This window comes from Tyto alba, unplaced genomic scaffold (genome assembly GCF_018691265.1).
Source record: "Tyto alba isolate M040663 unplaced genomic scaffold, T.alba_DEE_v4.0 Super-Scaffold_9, whole genome shotgun sequence".
Lineage (NCBI taxonomy): Eukaryota > Metazoa > Chordata > Aves > Strigiformes > Tytonidae > Tyto > Tyto alba.
The window spans coordinates 42,018,828-42,038,977 of NW_024881330.1; the positions used below are offsets into that span (position 1 = coordinate 42,018,828).

The following is a 20,150-nucleotide window of genomic DNA, read 5'->3' on the forward strand; positions in this document are numbered from 1 at the left end:
CCCATATGGGTGCTCTGATGCCTGGGCAGTACAGCAGGTACCAAGCACTAAGGCAGTTAGCACGAGCACTGTGAAAATGTGAAAGTAGGGTCAAAAGAGCAAAAGCCCCTCTGAAAAAACACTGGGACCAGCAAGGCAAAATTATGTTGGTTTGATTTCTGTCAGAACAGCTCCGTAAATTTAGCAATAAGTTTACTAAAGAGGATCCAGAAATAAAATATACACCTGCAGTAACCACGTGGGGTGCAATGGGAAGATGAGCAAATATTTGGGTGTAATTCTAGTTACTATATCTAATGGATGATACAGAGCAATCATTTGTCTTTATGCTGCTATTAAGGTTGCTGTCCTGCAAGGGCAGAGTTGAGCAGTCAAACCAGTCCCCTTGTCCCAGTTATGTTTAGGTGGCAGGTTTCTGCAAACACACTTTTATATTTAGTTATGCCTGCCATAGCCTTATCAAATACTAGCACTGGCCATTGCAGGTGCTTCCTCTGACAATGGCTTTGAGCTGTTTAGTGTATCTGATGATGATCATTCCTACCTGGAGCCATGGTGAAATGCATTCCCCAGTCACTGCTTTATTTACTCCTGGGGTAATTTGCTAAAGGTGTTCAATGGGTAGAACATCTTTCTCTTCTCTTGAAATTAGAAATTATGTGAAATACATATGAGTTAATATATTTTTAGCTTTAAATCCATTTGCCTTGACTTTCTAGAGATGTAATCAGGGTTGGAGAAGAATGTTTCCAGGTGAGCCTGATTGAGTTCAGGTAGTTGTGACAGATGCAGTTCATTTGGGAGTGGGAGGGAGAATGGCGAAGGGAGGATAAAAGGCTTTGGAAGCCACTCTGGAGTCCTTTCCGTCGGGGAACTTTCTAGTCTTCTGCCTCTGTGACTGTCTATTTTTTTTTTTCCCCCATCTTATTATGCCATCACCCATTCCTCTTAACTGTTTTTTTTCTTTTGAGTTTTCCCCATCTGTGAATCTGCGACCCTGTAGCAGCCCCTTAGTTATCCCTGGCAAAGACACAAAAAACTTCTTAGGGGGCACCCCTTCGTTCAGGGCTCGCCGCTTGCCTCCCCGCCTCTCCTGGTGCTCCATTGACTGGGATCAGCTCTGCCTCCTCCAGCCCCTAGGCTCTGGGGGCTTCGGCTCCGTCTACAAAGCCACCTACCACGGTGCAACTGTGGCTGTGAAGCAGGTGAAGAAGAGCAGCAAAAACCGGCTGGCATCGCGCCAGAGCTTCTGGGGCGAGCTGAACGTGGCCCGGCTACAGCACAGCAACGTGGTACGTGTGGTGGCTGCCAGCACGTGTGCCCCGGCCAGCCAGAACAGCCTGGGCACCATCATTATGGAGTATGTGGGCAACATCACCCTCCACCATGTGATTTACGGCACTGGTGACGTGTGGAGACAGGGCGAGGATGATGAAGGAGGATGTGGAAGGGAGGCCCTGAGCATGGAAGAGACTGTGTGCTATTCTTGTGACATTATGGCTGGCTTAGCCTTTCTGCACTCACAGAGCATCGTGCACTTGGACCTGAAGCCTGCAAACGTCTTCATCACCGAGCAGGGAGTGTGCAAGATTGGAGACTTCGGGTGCTCCCAGAAACTGGAAGAGGGCTTCTCCCAGAGCCCCCACGTGTGCCAGCAAGGGGGCACGTACACCCACCGTGCCCCTGAGCTCCTCAAAGGGGAGAGGGTCACTGCCAAAGCAGACATCTACTCCTTTGCCATCACCCTCTGGCAAATTGTCATGCGAGAGCAGCCCTACCTGGGTGAGCGGCAGTATGTGCTCTATGCTGTGGTGGCCTATAACTTGCGTCCTTCGCTGGCTGCTGCCGTTTTCCACGAGTCACCAGTGGGCCAGAGACTCCAGAGCATTATTAGCTGCTGCTGGAAGGCTAATGCAGAGGAGCGCCTGAGCGCAGCCCAGCTGCTTCCCAGCCTCAGGGCCCTCCAGGGGAGCCTCTAGGAAAACTCAGGGAAAACTCTTACCGTTTCTTTTATTGTCGACTCTTCTTTCCCTCTGCCTTTCCTCTGAAAGCAATGAATTTAGCCCCTGCGTGATCTAAAGGCTTTGTTGCTGTTTTTTATACTTGAAAAAAAACAAACTGCTTTGTTATAAGAAGATTATAAATAAAGAGCTTTAACAAAACTGTGGGGTTTTACCGTGGGAGGAGATAGAGGCAGGGATCAAGAAGTTGGCAAATGTGACTTTTTCTGGTTGATCTGTTGTGTGTTGCCTTGTACACAACATGTGATGGGCAGAAAAACTGTTGTTTTCAAGTAAGTGAAGTACAAAAAAGGGCTGCTTTTGGAAGGTTCTTTGTACATAATACCTTTTGGTATTTCCAAAATGTCAGATAGGAGTAGTTCTTTACACTAGCTAGGCTTGTGCATTTGAGCTTTTTCCTCTTCATTTATCAAGGAATGAGTATGCATCACAAATCAGTGAATGAAGAAAAATAAATACAGGCTGTCAGTAGGGCCTTTTATGGTTCTTAGAGGTACCTAATTTCAGTAAGTATGCTGTTTCTGAAATGAAGAATGTGAACTAACCAATCTCCCCATTGAAATAAGGAACCTTTCTGTCAATCTAAGGCTATGAAGAGTAAGAAGATATATTAACAGCCTGTGCTTTCAGAAGACCTCCACGCTACCAGATGTGTTAGTTGCAACTTACTAGTTGGTATATTGTAAACTTTAGTATCTGAGGTCTTAGAAGAGCATCTCGTGTGGAACAAGAAGTTCCCAAGTGTTGGAGGTACAGGGGAGCTTGGGGGGAAAAAAAAAAAATATGGGGAAAATGTAAAGAGGGATCTAGAGATATAAAAACCTCATAAATCGGGGGTGGGGTGGGGTGGGAATTACTTGCCCTTTGAAATGCATGGGTCAATATTAGAGAAGATAGTGGAAGTACTGAAAAGGAAGACTGCTTAAAGCTATAATAATGGTACTCTGCCAGTACGAAAAGCACCCACTACTGAACTATCCTCTCCACTGCTCATGTCTTATCTACTGTCTTTCCTAACGTGGTTGTAATGTGTCTGGGAAAGGAAATGCTGTAGGCAGGGCTGGAGACAAAGGACTCTGATCCCTGATTTATCAGAACTGGTAATCTGTCAAGATCTCAACCCTTATCAAAGATCCAACTGCTGTAGCTGTCATTGCCATTCTGCTCAAAGACTGCACTTCTTTTTAAGACAGGAGAAAGCGTGGTGCTTTGGTCAAACTGTTTTACTTCTTTCCCCTTCCTCCCCCTTGCTTCCATTCTGGAAAAAAAATCCAAAGGAGTTGAGCCAGTTTCCTGATTTCTGACACACATCTGTTCTTAGCCCCGTGAAATCCTGGAAATGAGCAACTATGTGAATTTGAGATGATTCTGTAGGTCTTAATGGTATTTAGGTTGGTCATTGAAATTAATGGTTTATAAAGCATATCTAAGATTAACTATTTCTTGCTCTTCTGTCCCCCTTACATAGAACTGTAAAATGCTGGCTGGAATCAAAAAAAAACTAAGGTAAATTCTGGAATAGATTTCCTGTGTTTTCTCTGTCAAAATAATTATGATATAGAACCAGAACTTATGGGGGTTTTTGTGTTGCATAACTTATTTTAATAACGTTTGTGGGATATTTCTTGTTTATCATAAGCCTTTTAATCATAACCTTTTATCATAAACCTTTTAAATTTATTAGCTGAAGGCACATAAGATAAAATGTCAGATAAAGCATGCCTCACCCTTAACATCAAGCCTTACATAAAAGTTTTTCTCCACTCTTCAAAATAATATGATAAAAAATGGGATTAGAGTATTTTAGTAGTTCCTAGATGCTTATGTGTTGTAGTTATTTTTCTGATCAAGGTGGCTTGTTCCTTAAACTGCTAGAAACTTGATATTTTGTGCTTCATGATACTTCAGCATCAGTAAGTGCTACTTGAGTCTCTGTGAAAAATCAAGCACCCTTCAAATTCTCTGTTATACTTGACAGAAGAATACTGGATGGCCAAGACCTACTCTTCAAGAGTAAGCAGCTCTGCAGATGTCTCTGTCAATTTTACTAGATTCTTTTTGGAGAGGGAGCGAGAACTCTGCACAGCACTTGGGATGTAGGCACATCATGATCTCTGCTGTTTGTAGCTAGCCCTTGCACTCAGTGTCCTAAATAACTCCTCCATCAGCAAACTTGTTTATCTTATAGCTCACCTTCTTACACTTCATTGATGGAAGTGCTGAGCAGCACAGAACCCTGTGAAATACTGGTGGGCACTTTCTCTAGTTGAGAGAATTGACACTTTACTTTTACCATCTGCTCCTATCTTTTGACTGACCAAGCTCAGGATTTTTCTCTCCTAAACAGGGCTGCTTAGTACCTTTAAAAAAGTTTACAGTGAAGGACTTTTTGGGTTTCCAAAAGTATTTGAAAAAAAAAAAAAAAGAGAACACATCAGCCAGCTTCTTATCTGCATGCTGTTGGCACTCCTAAAGGATTCCAATACAATTCACCACACTTGTAAAGCACAACTTCTTCCAATCAAGGCAGTATCGACTCCTCCTAAACAAATCGTATCTATGTGCCTTTATATATAGTATCTGCTTTATAATATAGTATCTGCTAATGTATCTTGTACAGATGTTAATCATGTAACTAGGAAAGTTATTTCTTAAAGACCTCTGTGGGATATGGTCCTAGAGAGAAGCCCAGAACACCTGGTTGATTTTCAAGGATTGCCTCCTCCAAGCTCAAGATTGGTTCACCCCAATGAGCTGAAAATCCAGCAAATGTGTCAGGATGCTTCCAAGGATAAGCAAGGAGCTCCTGATTAAACTCAAACATAAAAAATAAACTTGCAAGATTTGAGAGACCAATGGGAAATCTGGAGCAAGGAAGAATTACCATTGGTAGAGAAGGATCAGACTAGGGAATGTTCAAACAAACAAGAATACGCAAGTTCATGGGACCTGGTGGTTTGCATGCACGAATGCTGACAGAGCTTGCTGATGTCACTGTGATGCCATTCTCGATTATCTTTGGAAGGTTATGTTGGTCAGGAGAGATTACTGAGGACTGGAAGAAAGCAAATCTAACTCCTATCTGCAAGATGGCCAAAAAGGAGGATTTGGAAAACTACAAGCCCATCAACCTCACCTAAATACCTGGGAAAGTGGTAGAATAAATAATTCTGGAAACCATTGCCGAACATATGAAAGACAAAAAGGTGACTGGGAGTAGTCAGCATGGATTTATGAAGAGGAAATCATGCTTGACCAACCTGGTAGCCTTTTGCAATGAGGTTACTGGCTGCTGGATGAGAGGAGAGCAGTGCTTGTTGCTTATCTTGACCTTAGTGAGGCTTTTGGCCTTTACATCCTTATTAATGTTTCCCATTACATCCTTACAGAGAAACTGATGAAGTACAGGCTAGGTGGTGAAAACTGAAAACTAGCTGAGATGCTGGGCTCAAAGGGTTGTGGTGGGTGGCATGAAGTCCAGCGGGAGACCAGTCATGAGCGGTGTATCCCAGAGATCGATACTGGGCCCAGTACAGGTTAACATCTCCATCAGTGGTCTGGATGATGGGGCAGAGCGCACCCTCAGCAACTTTGCAGATGATACAGAAGTGAATGGAGTGGTCAGTACGTCAGATGGTTGTGCCGGTATTCAGAGGGGCCTTACCAAGCCGGAGAAATCTGTTGATGGGAATCAATGCAGTTAATTGCAAAGGCTGGCACCTGGGGGAGGATAACCCCAGGCACCAGTACAGGCTGGGGGCTGACCAGCTGGAAACCAGCTTTGCAGGAAAGGACCTGGAGCTTCTGGCAGATGTGGAGTTGAACATGAGACAGCTATGTGCCCTTGCGGCAACGACGGCCAACAGCATCTGGGGGTGCACTGCGAAGGGTGCTGCCAGCTCTTCCAGAGCATGGCCAGAAGAGATTATTCCCTTCTGCTCACTCAGCCCTGGTGGGACACATCGGGAGCGCTGTGGTCAGCTCGGGACTGCTGGAACAAGAAAGTCATGGGTGTACGGGACCAGGAGTACAGAGAAGGGCCGCTAAGCTGCTTTGGGATTGGAACATCTGCATGTGAGGAGGGGCTGAGAGATGAGACTGTTGAGCCTGGAAAGAGAAGGCTGAAGCGGCATCTTACCAGTTTCTGTAAGTACCGATGGGAGGCAGTAAAGATGGAGCCAGTCTCTTCTCAGCGGTGCCCAGTGACAGGACAAGATGCAATGGACACAAAACGAAAGACAGGAAACCCCATTTAAATGCAAGAGAAAACATTTTTACTGTGAGGGTGGCCAAACACTGGAACAGGTTGCCCAGAGACGTTGGGGAGTCTTTATCCCGGGAGATATTTAGAATCCAGCCAGACACAGTACTGAGCAAGCTGCTGTAGTTGACGGGGTTAGACTAGACAATCTCCAGAGGTCCCTTCCAACCACAAAAGTTCTGCAATTATGATAACATTTATAGATGCTTGAATTTCAGACAGCCTCTGAGTTCTCCTACATAAACGTTTCTAGCACGAGACTATTAGGTGTTTCCTCTGGGACAAGACACCCGCAAGGAACATGTGATTCTTTGTGCTAGCTTTGTTGTCTTGGGGGGGACCGGGTTTCAATGATTAGGGGTTTTTTGGTTTGCTTTTTCTTTTGAAAAGCTGACATCAGTAGATCTACCAGAGGGGCTTGACAAATTTCTTGTTCTTGACATTCTGAAATTTATAGATTACGGGGTTTATGTTAGTTCCTTGAAGATTTTTTTTCATTTACTTTTATATTTAATTCACCATAGTTTTATCCTTTCCCTTTTCCTCATCTGGACACGGCTTCATCTTTTTAAAAGATGACTTCTTCCTCCTAAAGCTGGCATAAAAGCTAATGAGTGTAGCTGCACGTTGCTCTTTGTCACACTTGCATGCCTCCATATAAATGTTGGCAGAAGGCACATGATACTAGCAGGGCAGTTGCAGACAATTGTGTTACAACTCTTAATGGGATTCTGTCCATCCAGATTTTTACCTAAGTTTTTCTAGAAGCTGCTTTTGTTCTTTACCCCTCCTTCCCCATGCATATGCATGCAGCACAGTTCCAGATGGTTAGCAAGACACGGTTATAAGTCAGGATGAACCTTAAGGGCTACTCATACCTAGTTTATTTATTCTCTTCATTCCTGGAACTGATCACTAGCAGCTTGATCAGCCTAAACAGAAGGTTTATTGAGGGCCTGGAGAAAGTGCTCCAACCAGGTAATTGTAGTTTACCAACATCTTGCTATGCTTTCTGAGCATGAAATGCTTGTGAAGACAGTGCTGAGGATCCTCTGTATGGCTGCCCCGATCATCCAGGCAACCAAACATAAAAAGGGACATCGCTTTTTCTTTCTACGGGCCAAATGCCTTGGCAGGGTGTATATATAAAAGCATAATGAGTTTGAAAGGCTGCTAGCATCCATATCCTGGTCAGCTCTGGAGGGTCTAGCAAATTTAGAAGTACAGGATCCACTATTGCAGAGATTCAGATGATGCAGCAGCAGCGTAAGCGTGAGCAGAGTAGCATTGTAGTATGTCCTTGGGCTGTGCCCCCCCGGCCGCTACCAGCCAGGTGTGCTCTGTGCAGGGCACGAGTTACCTGATGTTAAGAACATGCTGGACCTCCTCAAATAAGAGGGATGATGCAGCTCTCTGGAAGGAACAAAGCCTCATTTGTCCCAGCTTGTAAATGTCAGATCGCTCTTGTCTTACCATCAGCCAACTTCCACAGCTTGATATAATTATTTTCCTTGGAAACTAATCTATTCTTGTGTTTAGTTTTTTTTTTGTTTGTTTTGCTTTGTTTTTTTTTTTTAATAGCAGCAACTTAAGTTGCCATTTCTGGGACCCTGAGATGCCGCGTCACAGTGGCCATTTTCTCAAGGTGAGCTGTCTTTTTTGGTTTTCTCTGTTCATAAGTAGCACAAGCTAACTTTCAAACTTCCAGCTCTGCAGCACTGAGAGCTAACTATTGAAAACGGGGTGAATTAGCTCCTGCCTCATAGCATGGAAACTTCAGCTGGTCCTCACCAATCTCCCAGAACCTAACTACCATATCTGGCTGCATTAATTCATTTCAGAAAGTACATATAAAGAAGATACTGTAAAGTGCCTGCTTGCTTATGTCAACGGCAATAGCTCTGGATATATTAACCATATTAGAGTGTTACATTTTGTGCCTTCTTGGTTACACAGATAGCATTGTCTACTAAGGAAAAGCATGAATTCAATTTTCTGGCCTTTTTATCTTTTTTTTTTTTTTTTTTTTTTAATAACTAACGGCATCCACCACTCCCAACCTCCCCCATGTGTTCCCTCTTTTCCCTCAAATGAGCACATGTGCAAAACTTGACAGGGTGCAGTTAATAAAGACATTTTATGTAAATTTATCTAATTCAAACTGAATCCCCAAATAAGAACCAATACTAGTTAGTGCTGAAATGGATTTAGCTAAAAATTAATTTTTTTCCTGCTTTTCTTCACACTGAAAAGCAACTTCCACATGCTGTCTTGAGTTCTGTGAAGTGAAACAATTAATTTAGCAGTCAAGTGATTATAAGACAGACAAGGAAAGATGGCTAGAAGCATGGGAAGTATGCAATTGTAATAAACTTTCTCGGAAAAATGAGAAAGAAGAAAAAGCATGTAACTGTAATTTTATCATTCTATATTACTCTCTACTTACTACAGTTGTTACTGAAGGTTTAGTGTCTTTGCTCCCAAACAGAAATATCAACAGACGTTTCATAACCAGTTTTAAAAAAAGCAACCATAGGGTGCAGTTCTGATTATACTCTCTTTATTTGTGAGTGGGATGGGCAGGAATATTACAGTTAAGCATATTTGATAATTAAGCAGGGAATGGTTATCTGTTTCTCTTTGACATAGCTTCTGGCTTCCCATCACCCAGGAGCCTCTGTAACCCTGCTCGTGGCTTGTTCTGTTCTTTGCTTTTCTCTTCCTTGGAGGCTTCTTCTGTGCTCACTCCATGTTCTCTCTCTCTCTCCTCTTTTTTTTTTTTTTTTTTTTGTATCATGCTTTATCTCAACCCAGAAAGAAAGAGGTAACAACACTATTTTCAAATGATAAAAATACTAAGTAACTTGGAGGTGCGTGCATCCTTAATACAGAAGGTAGAACGGGAAGCGTGAAGACCTAAGTGTGAAGATGTATAGGTTGCTTCATATATCTGCAACAAAGCAAACAAAAAGAAATGTTTTAGAGAATATACCACAAATTTTTAAATTCAGTGGGACTTAACAGGATGCTTATTATTTGATTTGTATACCAATTTTTGCATCATTTGCATCTGTGTTTATAAATTCATCCACTAGAACAAAGATGAAAGTGGGATAAAACGTTGTTATTTTAAAATTAACTACAATTTGAACATTTTACTTATAGTTTATTTTAGCCACTTATCTGCTGCAAATACCTTAATGCAGTGCTCAAAGCACCTCTTTCTATGCTTCAGTTAACCCAGCTGCCAAATATTTGTCTGCCTGTCAAATGAAAAGCCTCAGAACCAGTTAAAGAAGGAAAGTGGAACAAAAAAAAAAAAGCCTACTGGCATCTATCCCAGTCTGCCATCAGCTAAGGATGCAATGGGACAATTTGATAGCAGCGGCACCATCCACCCCTGGACTTTTCTGAGCACGAGGCTGAGTTTCATTCTCTACCCAGCCTGAAGTTCAATAGCCCGAGTGTTCAGCAGAGCAGGGAGGTGATTGCATTTGCCTTTGCAGGGCACCTGGGATAATAGGGTAATTCATAACTTAATAAATATTCTACTGCATATGTGCCAGGCTACAAAGAGCAAAGTCGGCTGCAAATTGGAAACATAAATGTCCAGCCCTTTTTAAGTTACTCCCCCCAAAAGGGTGGAAGGAAAACCAGCTTTATTTTCAAGCCACGTCTTTTTCGCAACCGCTTACTTCAAAAATGGTGAAAGGGTTTTGATTCTGATATGGCACGAGCGATTCTGGCCCCAGAGACAAGTATAGAAAGTTGCACCTGAACAGAGACAGTAAAAAAGCTGACTGTAAATATGGGAACTGATAGGCAGGGGAGGCTGGGTTGTTTTTTGTTTTGTTTTTTTTTTTTTTTTTTTTTTAATAGTAGTTAATAGGATATATTATATAATACAGTACATTTAGAGAGATATCCTATACTTTAGCCACATCCTTGTTTCTCTCTTAACTAACAGTTCCATTAAAATGGTTTGCAGATAACACAAAAGCCACACACAAAGCTTTTGAAGGAATGTGTCATTGCACTGACATGCCAGTAGATGAATGTCACCCAAATTTCTCTTTGTACAGAAAGTGACAGAACTTCTCCAGACCTCCCTTAGCGTTGTCAATTCTTGTATATCTTTTGGGAGTGAAATGATTGCTATTAGATGTTTTCTAATTTAAAGGGGAGAAAAAATCTATTCTTAAAATTTAATTAATCACTCCTGTCAACAGCTGATTTTCAGAGGAAATAAATGTCCTTAAATTCTCTTAAAACATCTTCACACCTGCATAGTTCATTTAAAAAATTGTGTATTGAATTGCAAACGGCATTTGAAAATGTTTCCTAACCATAAAAATTAGCACTGCTTGACCAATCATAGCGAGGGTAGTGTGAAAGCACCGTTTGCACAGGGGGATGAGGGAGGTGGCTGGAGGAAGCAACGAGACGAGCCAGAAACAGAGAGGTGAGACAGCCCCAAAAATGAACTTATTTGTTAGAAGCCTTTCAATCAGCGCAGCTCTCACTGAAAAATAATTTATGCTGGCACGTGAATTTCGGTGTTGTACGCTCGAGCTACCTGCCCACCGGACTGTCAGGACCCTATATGACTTAAACTAAGGGTCTTGAACAAGTGCTTAAAATTAGACAAGGGCACTGCTTCAGCTCAGAGCAGTCACCCACTACTACCAGGTCCTAATAGTCTCTTGTTTAGTTAAAAGAAGCATAGCCTTCCCTTCATTCCCCAGCCCATCAAAATGAAAAACTGGCTAATTTTAAACGCTCTGCAAACCATTACCAGCCCCCAAAATGGTCTGCAAAATTTTTTCTTTCTTTTCTTGATGCACTGTGTGCTAATTATGATGATTATCAGTTAGTGCTATACTTTAATAACACAAATGTTTTAACAATGTGTATTAGTACACAAGTAATGGTGGATTCTTCATTAGAAAATAAATTTGTTTTATATACAGAAGATTTTAAGAGTAGAAAGTTCAGTTTTCTAAATCAAAAATGGTGGTTTCAGCTCAGAGGACAACTCACTACCCACTTCTCCCCCCAGCACTAAGGAGAAAATAAGCAAAGGCTCAGGATTTGAGATAAACACAGGGATGGATGTCTCACTCATTACAGTCACAGGCAAGAAACAGACTCGTTAGGGGAATTAGAATATAAAGTTGATACAGACACTAAGAACACCACCATTTAACAGACAGAGTAGGACAGTGAGAAGCATTGCCACATCTGGAAAAACACTTCCCCCCCCCCCCCCCCCCCCCCCGCCTCCCTTCTTCCCAGGCTCAGCTCTGCTCCCGATATCTCTACCTCCTCCCCCAGGGGTGCAGGGACAGGGAATGGGGGGCGCAGGCAGCGCTGCTGCTTCTGCCATCCTTACAGGGTGTGGAACTTTTGGATCTTCTTCCCCCTACTCCAGTGCAGTCCCCCTCTCACAGGAGACAGTCACCCACAAACTTTCTGCGACACAAGTCCCTCCCACGGCTGCAGCCCTTCCCGAGTGGCTCTGGCGTGGGACACCCCCGCATGCTGCAATCCTCCCAGCGCTGAACTACAGCAGCGGGGGCTGCTTCTTCCTGCAGGGTTCCAGCCTCCTTCAGGCATAGTCACTTGAGATGGCATGCCAGTGTCTGCTCCACCATAGACCTCCATGGGTGGCAGGGGGGGGCCGCCCTGCTGTCTCCCCACAGGATACAGGGGGGGCTCTGCTCCAGCACACCTCCCCCCCATTCCTCCTCTGTTACTCCACTGATCTTGGTGTTCACATAGCTGTTGCAACTCCTCCTCTCAGGTCCCTTCTTAAATACGTTATTGCAGAGATGTAGCCAACTTGGAGCTGAGAAAGCTTCAAGAAGCTTCTCACAGGTGCCACCTATGTATCTCCCTCCCCTGCTCCCAAAAACCCCACCTCTCACTCAAACTCAGGACAGGTGTGTTGGGTTTCTTCAGGAAAGAGGAGAATCAGTCCCTAGGTATTAGCATAAGCGTTTGTGCCTGCCAGAACAAAGTGATTGGCTCTACTTCACACCAAGAACATTTCACAAGAGTGTAGGAGAAACATTTCTTTCTCTGAACATGCAAGGGACACTTGAAAAAGAAGTATACCTGCTGCAAGGTGCTGTTGATAGAATGAAGTACCTGCTGGGTGCTCTCAGAAACGTCTTCCAACAGTCACAATTATTGAAAGATTATTTTGTAATAGACGTATTTTTTACTTAAAACATGAGATCATAATGCTGAAAAAATTACAAGTATTAGTATTTCTGAAATTTTTCTCAGGCGACATGGCTACCATACTCAAAACCACCTTCTATGTAGTATACCACAATAATTAATTGCCTAACAATTGACTGCTTGACTATCAACCCTCTTAAGTGTCAATACTATCTCTTCCTCAGTTTTTAAACCAGTAGACAATACTGCTCCCCTTGATCTGCGCCTGGAAAATCCGTTGCTAGAGTTTTTACTGTGCACGGAGGTAGGAATGTTGGAAGTGCAATCATGTGCATCTACATAGAGTTGCTCTTACAACACTGAAGCGATTGTTGCAGGGGAAAAAGACTTTTCTACTTTATATTATTTCCTGCGAGGCCAACCAAACTATATTCCATATTTGTAACAATGATGTTTTATTGACTGGTGTGGAAGGGCATGTACAAGCCTTGTTTTCATTACAAGTGAAGTAGGACCTTCTGCTGTACATTTAGGTGAAAGACAAGTTTAACAGACTTGCTGTACTCTCCTGTAAGTTGTTCTCTTAAACAGAACTGCTGGGTCTTCTATGAAATGACATTACAGACTCTACGGTTGTTGTTCCTGCCCCGTTCCCGCAACCTCATAATTTCTAGGTAGTGAGCTGCAGCTGCCGCTTTGCCACATTAGCTTTTTAGAGAATTTAGCAAGCCCTTTGAAACCAAAACTTCTTAATATTTAATGCCTCTTGGATCACTTTCATGTTATGTTGTGGATCCTCCCAGCTGTTCTGAAAACTCACAGTGTAATGATTTCCTCAGTGGCTAATAATTCCTGTTTCTAAAGCTCATCTTTAACACCACAATATCTCCTTTAGTTCCAGGTCCTAAATTTTATGTTATTATTCCTGTTTCTGTCAGGTTTTGAGTAATTTAACTTGGCTAGCTCACAGAGGGTCAGGTCACAACAGGAGCAGCATTATTGAATTGGCTTTAGTCTTTCTTTACAGATGCCAGGTTTGGGAAGGGCATCTCTTCACAAGTCCCACAGAAGTCAATCTGACACCTGGATGTAATCTAGATAAAATTCTGAGATGCAACTAATATCCTGCTCTAACAGCCCTGTACCATCAAGATGGTGATTCTCCCTTGTTTTAAACCTCCTCAGCATCTATGGCAAGCATTTGCTAGATTTCGTGCTTGCAAATGCTCATCATCTGAAAACTAGTTGGATCAAGAATACGGCAAAGAGGAAACTAATCTTAAAGGGATGAAGAAAATCTTCTCAGGAAAAAAAAAAACAACATGATGCAGTGATGCATTCTATACCAGGAGAAGTCTTTCCTCTAGTTGTAAGGCAGTGTGAGGTCAGAATCATTCCTTAAATTATCCCTGCTCTGTGATGGAGAGACAGCACAAGCACCGTGAAACCATTCCCTCCTACTCTGTCTCGCCAAAGAATTAGATTAGATTAAACTGGTCTTTAGAAGAAAAAAAATGTGATCAATGACTTCATGACCGGGCTCTAAAACAGTAGGCAGAGGGTCACGGGCAAAAAATATATGTGGACTACATATATTGGTAAACATAATTGCTGTAAAATTAATCAGTGTTGTCTTCCTCAAGGACAGACATCCAACCATGCAAACACTCTGCTGCTGGTAGCTTCCCACAAAGTCTTTGCAAGAAGCAGACACAAGGAGGAAAGACAACTCCAGAACCTTTATTAGCACAGTATTGCGAGTGTTTATATACACCAGCATGTACCGCTAGTTCCTAAATACTCTGAGGACAAAGCGTCCATAGAGAGGCCAGAGAGGTAAGTGTAGCAAACCAACCCGCACCCTGAGAGCCACTGTTAAAACAGCTTGCTATGTTCAAAGAGTCCTGTGGATATTATTTGAGTAGATGCAACTTTTCAACATGGGCTACAAACTATTGCAGTCCTCTTGAACTATATTTTTTCAAAAAGTAAAATGGAGCACGAGAAACAGTGGCCAGCAGTGCTGCCTCAAGTGGCCAAATCTGGACTGGAGAGATTTATGTAGTTTGGAATAAACTTTTTATACTCGATTAACTTTTCCACACATGAAGTCTTCCAAGGCGATTTCCAAAATGGATGCAAAACCACAGTTTAGTTTGTGTGTCCACTAGTTCCACTTTCACCGGACTGATGTTGAGGATTTTTTTTTGTACAGGAATTGTATGCCCTCCCTCTTGGTAACATGGCCTGGATAACAACAGATGGTCCGGTAGGAATGTGAATGTAAATAGGGTGTGCGAACAGTATACCCAAACTGTCATGTTCTGAGAGGATGTTTGCCCAAAACCTGATAACGCTAAGAGGAAATTAACAACAACAAAGCTTGCTTAAAACAATGATCACCCAGATTAAACAGTAACCAGGGGCTTAGATTACCCCGAGAGGCTTTTGACAAAAAAAAAGTTCGCTTGAAATCAGCATGAGAATTTGTGATTGCTGGAAGAAACCTCGGGGTGGGAAAGCAGCACCAGAGCAGCAGGTGTTAGTACTTCTAAGGCCCGAGCGCATCCTCCCCCCCGGCCACAGCAGGCAGGTAGGTGCCACAGCGCTGCCCGCGCAGGCTGGGGCACTGGCCAGCGGCGACCCGCCTCTCGGAGGGGAACTCACAGGGTGCGCTTTCACCGGCACGTGGAGTAGCTACAAGCACCCACACCTCCAACAAAAAGAATTTGGAAACAGGGGGATCTGCACTCCCCAAAGCAGGAGTGTGCGTTTGTAACCTGCGCTTCTCGTGAGAGAGCGGACGTGCGCATGGAGCTGCGTGAATACCTAAGTGGGATCAGTCGTCAAAGGGTGTGTCAGAAAGTTTTAGGTGCTTATTAACACTTTGTAAGCACCTAGTATTGTGATTTCTGTTATATTGCTGCTACTGATCCACAATATATACTTCACTAATTACTGGCAAATGACACGTTGCTAATCAATAAACCCCCTTGGTGCTGTCAAGACTATGTGAGTTGCAGTTATTCTCTGCAAAGAGTTGCTGTTTCATTATTACGAATTTGACAGTAACATCACATCTGCAGAGCAAAGAGTGGAGGAGAGGCGACAAACATTCTTCCGGACAAGCAGAGAAGACATAATTCATGAATTTGAAAAAAATTGCAAGACTGGATTAGAGCAGGACAAATTCAAACAATATCCTCCCAAAAGCAGCCCAGATGTACAAGCCAGTTTCAATCCTGAGTGCTGCCAGACATACTGCAATGACATATCACCGATTCGGTGTCACTAGAAATGCTCTAGCGTATTAGCAGCTATGTATTTTTTGTCACTGTGATTTGTGTCAGAAGAATAAGGCAAAACACGCTGACAAAGGAGAAGGTCAACGATATTAGAAGCCCAGTGTATTACCTGTCAAGTATAAAGTATGTATTTAGAAGGAAAGAGGTGGAGATGATGACTATGAAGTTCATGCTGCCCACTTGAAAAAGTCTCTTAATAATCAGTATTTGCATCAGCATTTCTCAACAGTAAAGGACTCCATCAAAGCACAAATGCTCTTTTTCTGAGTCACGGATGTAGTTTATGTTTTCCATGGTTGCATGAGAAATTTTTAAGGTAAAGAGAGCTGAGTATTTTGAGCAGGGGTGCATTTTTACATGGTGAGCTTTATGCCAGAATTTAGAAAATTTAAAATGAGAACAGGCTAGGTGCAATATGAGAACTCCAGCTGCAGCCTGGTGATCACACACTGTGTTCTGTCCATCTGCTACCTGCAGAGAACATTAGTTGACCGTCAGCAACAACTCAGTTACGCAAATCAATCTTTAAAAAAGAGATATTTTCATTTCCAGTGGGTTTTCTGGAAGTTTCAATAGCTGAGGAACCTGTCGACACAGCAAATACAGATGTTCAAAACGTAGAGAGGACAAAGGGTTATTAACAGCTAATATCTAACTGCTGAGCACGGAAACTGGAGGAGAGTTGTGAAACCTGATACAACTGAATAACTTCAAGTTAACACAAGACAATTGGCAGATACCTACAATTAAGACCAAGCAGATACTGAAGCCTTTCTTAAAAGGCTTGAAAACAGTTTTCACTGGATTGCTGCTGACTGATTTAGACACTCCACCGCCTACTGATGATCTCCTGAGAAGTCTTGAGTGTGACCCTGCTTCACAGGTATTTTATGACCAGAAGTTCAATCAAAATCTTTAAAAGCGTGTTGAGATCTCAGAGACCTTGGGGAAGGAAGTTGTTTTCAAGTAAATATAGGAATATATTTCGGCAATATGTTAATCATCATTGAAAGCAAAGACTAGAGGCATTAAGCTGGCATAATCCAGGTAGCTTCCAGGGACCTGCCCACATCAAATAATCACTATGAAAAATGACAAAGCAGATTTAAGAAAGCTACTCTGAGCCCTGCCAAAACCTTCCACAGGCCACCTGTGTGAAATACATAGAATAGATCTACTCAAAAGAATAAATGGTTTGCAAAGTTTGGGGAATATGTCTGTCTTCTGAACCTCCCAAAGGTGCACCAGAAGACAGCACAAACCTTCATTTTGAGAAGTTATTACAATACTTTAGAAGATGCTGAGTGGCAGCAGGCACATGTTTGTTCAGTTAACTCTCCAGTCACATAGGTAGACTCATACCAGGACCTACTCTTGAATTATGATCACCGTAGCACTGTAAGAACATGTCGGAGACCTCCTCAAAGATCCTTTTTGTCACAGGGACAAAGGAAGACAGAAATTTAATTGACATCTAGACTAAATGGATTTAGATTTGTAGAACATTGGGACATCTTTTCTGGATAAAGAACTGTATCATTTAGTCTGTCATGGAGGAAAAAAAAAAAAAACAAAAAACAAAAACCAAACCAAACCAAACCCAACCTTTCCAGGCAAAACTTAGCAAGATTACATGCAATGGCATTAAGTAGCTAAAGAATGAGGTGACCATTCGTTTAGCACAAAGTAAAGATGATCAGGCTAAAATTAAGCTAACGACCACAAACCTGACAAGAACTTAGCTCCCTACACATACGTATTTAATAGGAACTGAATTCCTAATTTGGAAGCAGAAAATATATCTAATTGGTTTTACTATAAGGTAGTGGAAGATATACGGATAACAAAATATTCAGTTCATTACTCAGGACTGTTTCCGATGGACAAGCTGATCAAAGGAAGGGAATAAAACCCCCCAAGTAATCTATACAAACCAAAATAAAGTCAGAAAGTGTCACAAATGCAGACGGAACAAAATTCTGCATGATAAATCATAAAATTAGGTATTAAATTGATTCTGCTACAGACTACTAAGTCATGTTAAAAGCATGCCTTGCTTCTTAATAGTTTATCTTGTTAGTTACATGAGGAAAACACTCCTGGAAGCTTTATCTAAAAAGCGTATGTCAACAGCGTATTGTAAGTCCAAACTCACAATCTCATAACTAAAGTTAGCATTAGCTAGGGAGAAAAACCTACATTAAAACCAATATGAAACCAAAGGAGAACCAGGCAGAAAAATAACATATATCAGAAAATTCTAATAGCTAAGGAAAGCCTTAAACATAGGAACAGAAGTAAGGTGGTTTTTAAATCAGCAGCTCCAGATAGCTCGCATCCAAGAATTTTAAGAGCTGGCAAAAGTGACTTGTGTGCTGTTAATGTGGATTTTCCATAAGCTTTGAGAAATCTGGGAAAGCTCAGAAAAAAAAAAAAAATCTCAAAGAAAGCCGAGGTGGTGCCAATACTAGAAAAATAAGAAAGGAACAAATTGAGAAACTTACTGTCAACCATACATTAATCCCAGGGGAAAAAAAAAAAAAAAAAAAAAACAAACAAAAAAACAAAAACAAAACAAAATTGACTTTTTGATATAGGAATCTCAGATTGACTTTTTTTTTTCTCATACAATTACAGTACACATTTGGTAGACAATAGGTACAGTGTTGATGTAAGACATTTGTACATTGACTTGTTTAATAGGACACAAAAAACTGGCATGGTTGTACACATATAGTTCATGTTAAGTAAATTAAAGCTAAGGTGGCAGGTCTGTGTCATCATCAAGGACTCAGTCAGACCTATTTCTAATTGTATCCCACAGGAATTACTCTTGGCAGAAAGCTACTCAGTATTTTATCTGGAAATACAGTTTACTAAGAATACTCATAAAAGCTCTAAGTAAATAATGTAGCAAAATTGCTGATTGGGAACCATCTGGATTACTGGAAAGTTGTTTCAGCATGATCAGTGTGAGGTCATGTATTTAAGAGTGATGAATATAAAATACTTAGACGGAAAACTTCCTCAGGAAGTAGTTGGAATAACTGGTAACAGAATAAACATGGGTTCCTTATGCATAAGTGAGTGCAAAATTGTTAATGTAACTGTTAAATGGCTCAGAAAAACCACCAGGACCAAATTGTGCTTTCACTGCAGGGAGGAAGAGACCAGAGAAGCAGGACTATCAAAACAGATTTTTCAAGTAGTGATCTCCATTGGCAAAGACACTGCTGCATTTCAGGAAGCACCAATAGCATGACAACTTCTGTATCCATATTTATTGGAAATGCTTTATCAGAATATAGCATCTAGTCCAAAGAAGTTATTAATAAACCAGAGGTTTCACAGAGCAAGTACAAATGACCCATGCACAAAACAAGTCTAAAATTGAGCATCGCAATGGAATAATTGGCACACAAAAGTTAACTCCATCACATGTGGTTTAAGGATCATATGAAGACCTATAAAGCATTTGGTAGGGCAAAAATAGTTATATTAAGTGCAGTTTCAAAATTGAAAGTAAGTTCATATTAAAACACCAAGCAGGCTTTTTTGAGTAACTGCAGTAATTACTAAGCTTCCAAAGGTGGCAGTAGTTTAGCTAACATTATACCTGTTTATGATTATTGAACAAAACCCCAAATTAGAAATATTATTTTTAAAAGATAATCACAGTGACCTTACTACATGGGCCATCATTTCATGACATATAACATCTGTTTCCCCGCTTCAAAAAAAGCTGTCCATTAGCAATGTAACTAGAAACAGGTACGCTCTCAGCAAAACGCTTGTTTGGGGACCGACAGTTACCAGTGTCCAGGTGAAATCAGTGACTGTTCTCGTTAAAAAACATCCCCCCGCCTCCCCTCAGTGGCCAGTCTGAATAAATAACGGGACTTCGGCAGGTAAAAATGAGTTTAAGCTCTTAAGAATGAACGAAGCCAGCGTTTTTACTTAAAGCTTCTGTTCTCACGCTTCCATTTTCAGTAATGACAAACAAGCAATAAAACCCAAACAATAAGGCTTAGCTGGGACCGGGGCCACTACCCCTCCAAGCGATGAAGACTCGCTCGTACACGAAATCCCGGAACGCCCCCCCCCCCCCCCCCAGAGCGCTGAGGCCTGCCGGCAAAGGTACCGGCGCCCGAGGGACCCCAGGGCGCACGGCAGCCCCGCGGGCCGCCCAAGCCGCGGAGCCCGGCCCGCTGCTGGCGGGCCCAGGCCCCGGCCCCGGCCCCGGCCCCTCACCGCCGCCGGCCCAGTCGCTCCCGGTGCCGCTGCTCCGCTCGCCACCCCGGCGCTTCCGGGCCGCGGCGCGGCGGGTGAAAGGTCCCGCGGCGCCCGGATGGAGGCGGCGCCGCTCCCTATATAAAC

General features: G+C 42.4%; 1 protein-coding gene and 1 long non-coding RNA gene across 2 annotated transcripts; one reads left to right on the plus strand and one right to left on the minus strand.

Annotated features, from left to right (window-relative positions):
* The first annotated feature begins 929 nt into the window (after positions 1-929).
* On the plus strand, positions 930-1,979 carry MOS (MOS proto-oncogene, serine/threonine kinase). Its single transcript, XM_009970239.3, has one exon. The coding sequence runs from the start codon at positions 930-932 to the stop codon at positions 1,977-1,979; it is 1,050 nt and encodes a 349-aa protein (XP_009968541.1).
* A 6,841-nt stretch (positions 1,980-8,820) lies between these two features.
* On the minus strand, positions 8,821-20,133 carry LOC116961937. The gene is made up of 2 exons (XR_006164721.1): positions 20,025-20,133; positions 8,821-9,232 (listed from the first exon to the last, which is right to left on the minus strand). It is a non-coding gene; the product is annotated as an uncharacterized LOC116961937 (long non-coding RNA).
* Positions 20,134-20,150: the final 17 nt, after the last annotated feature.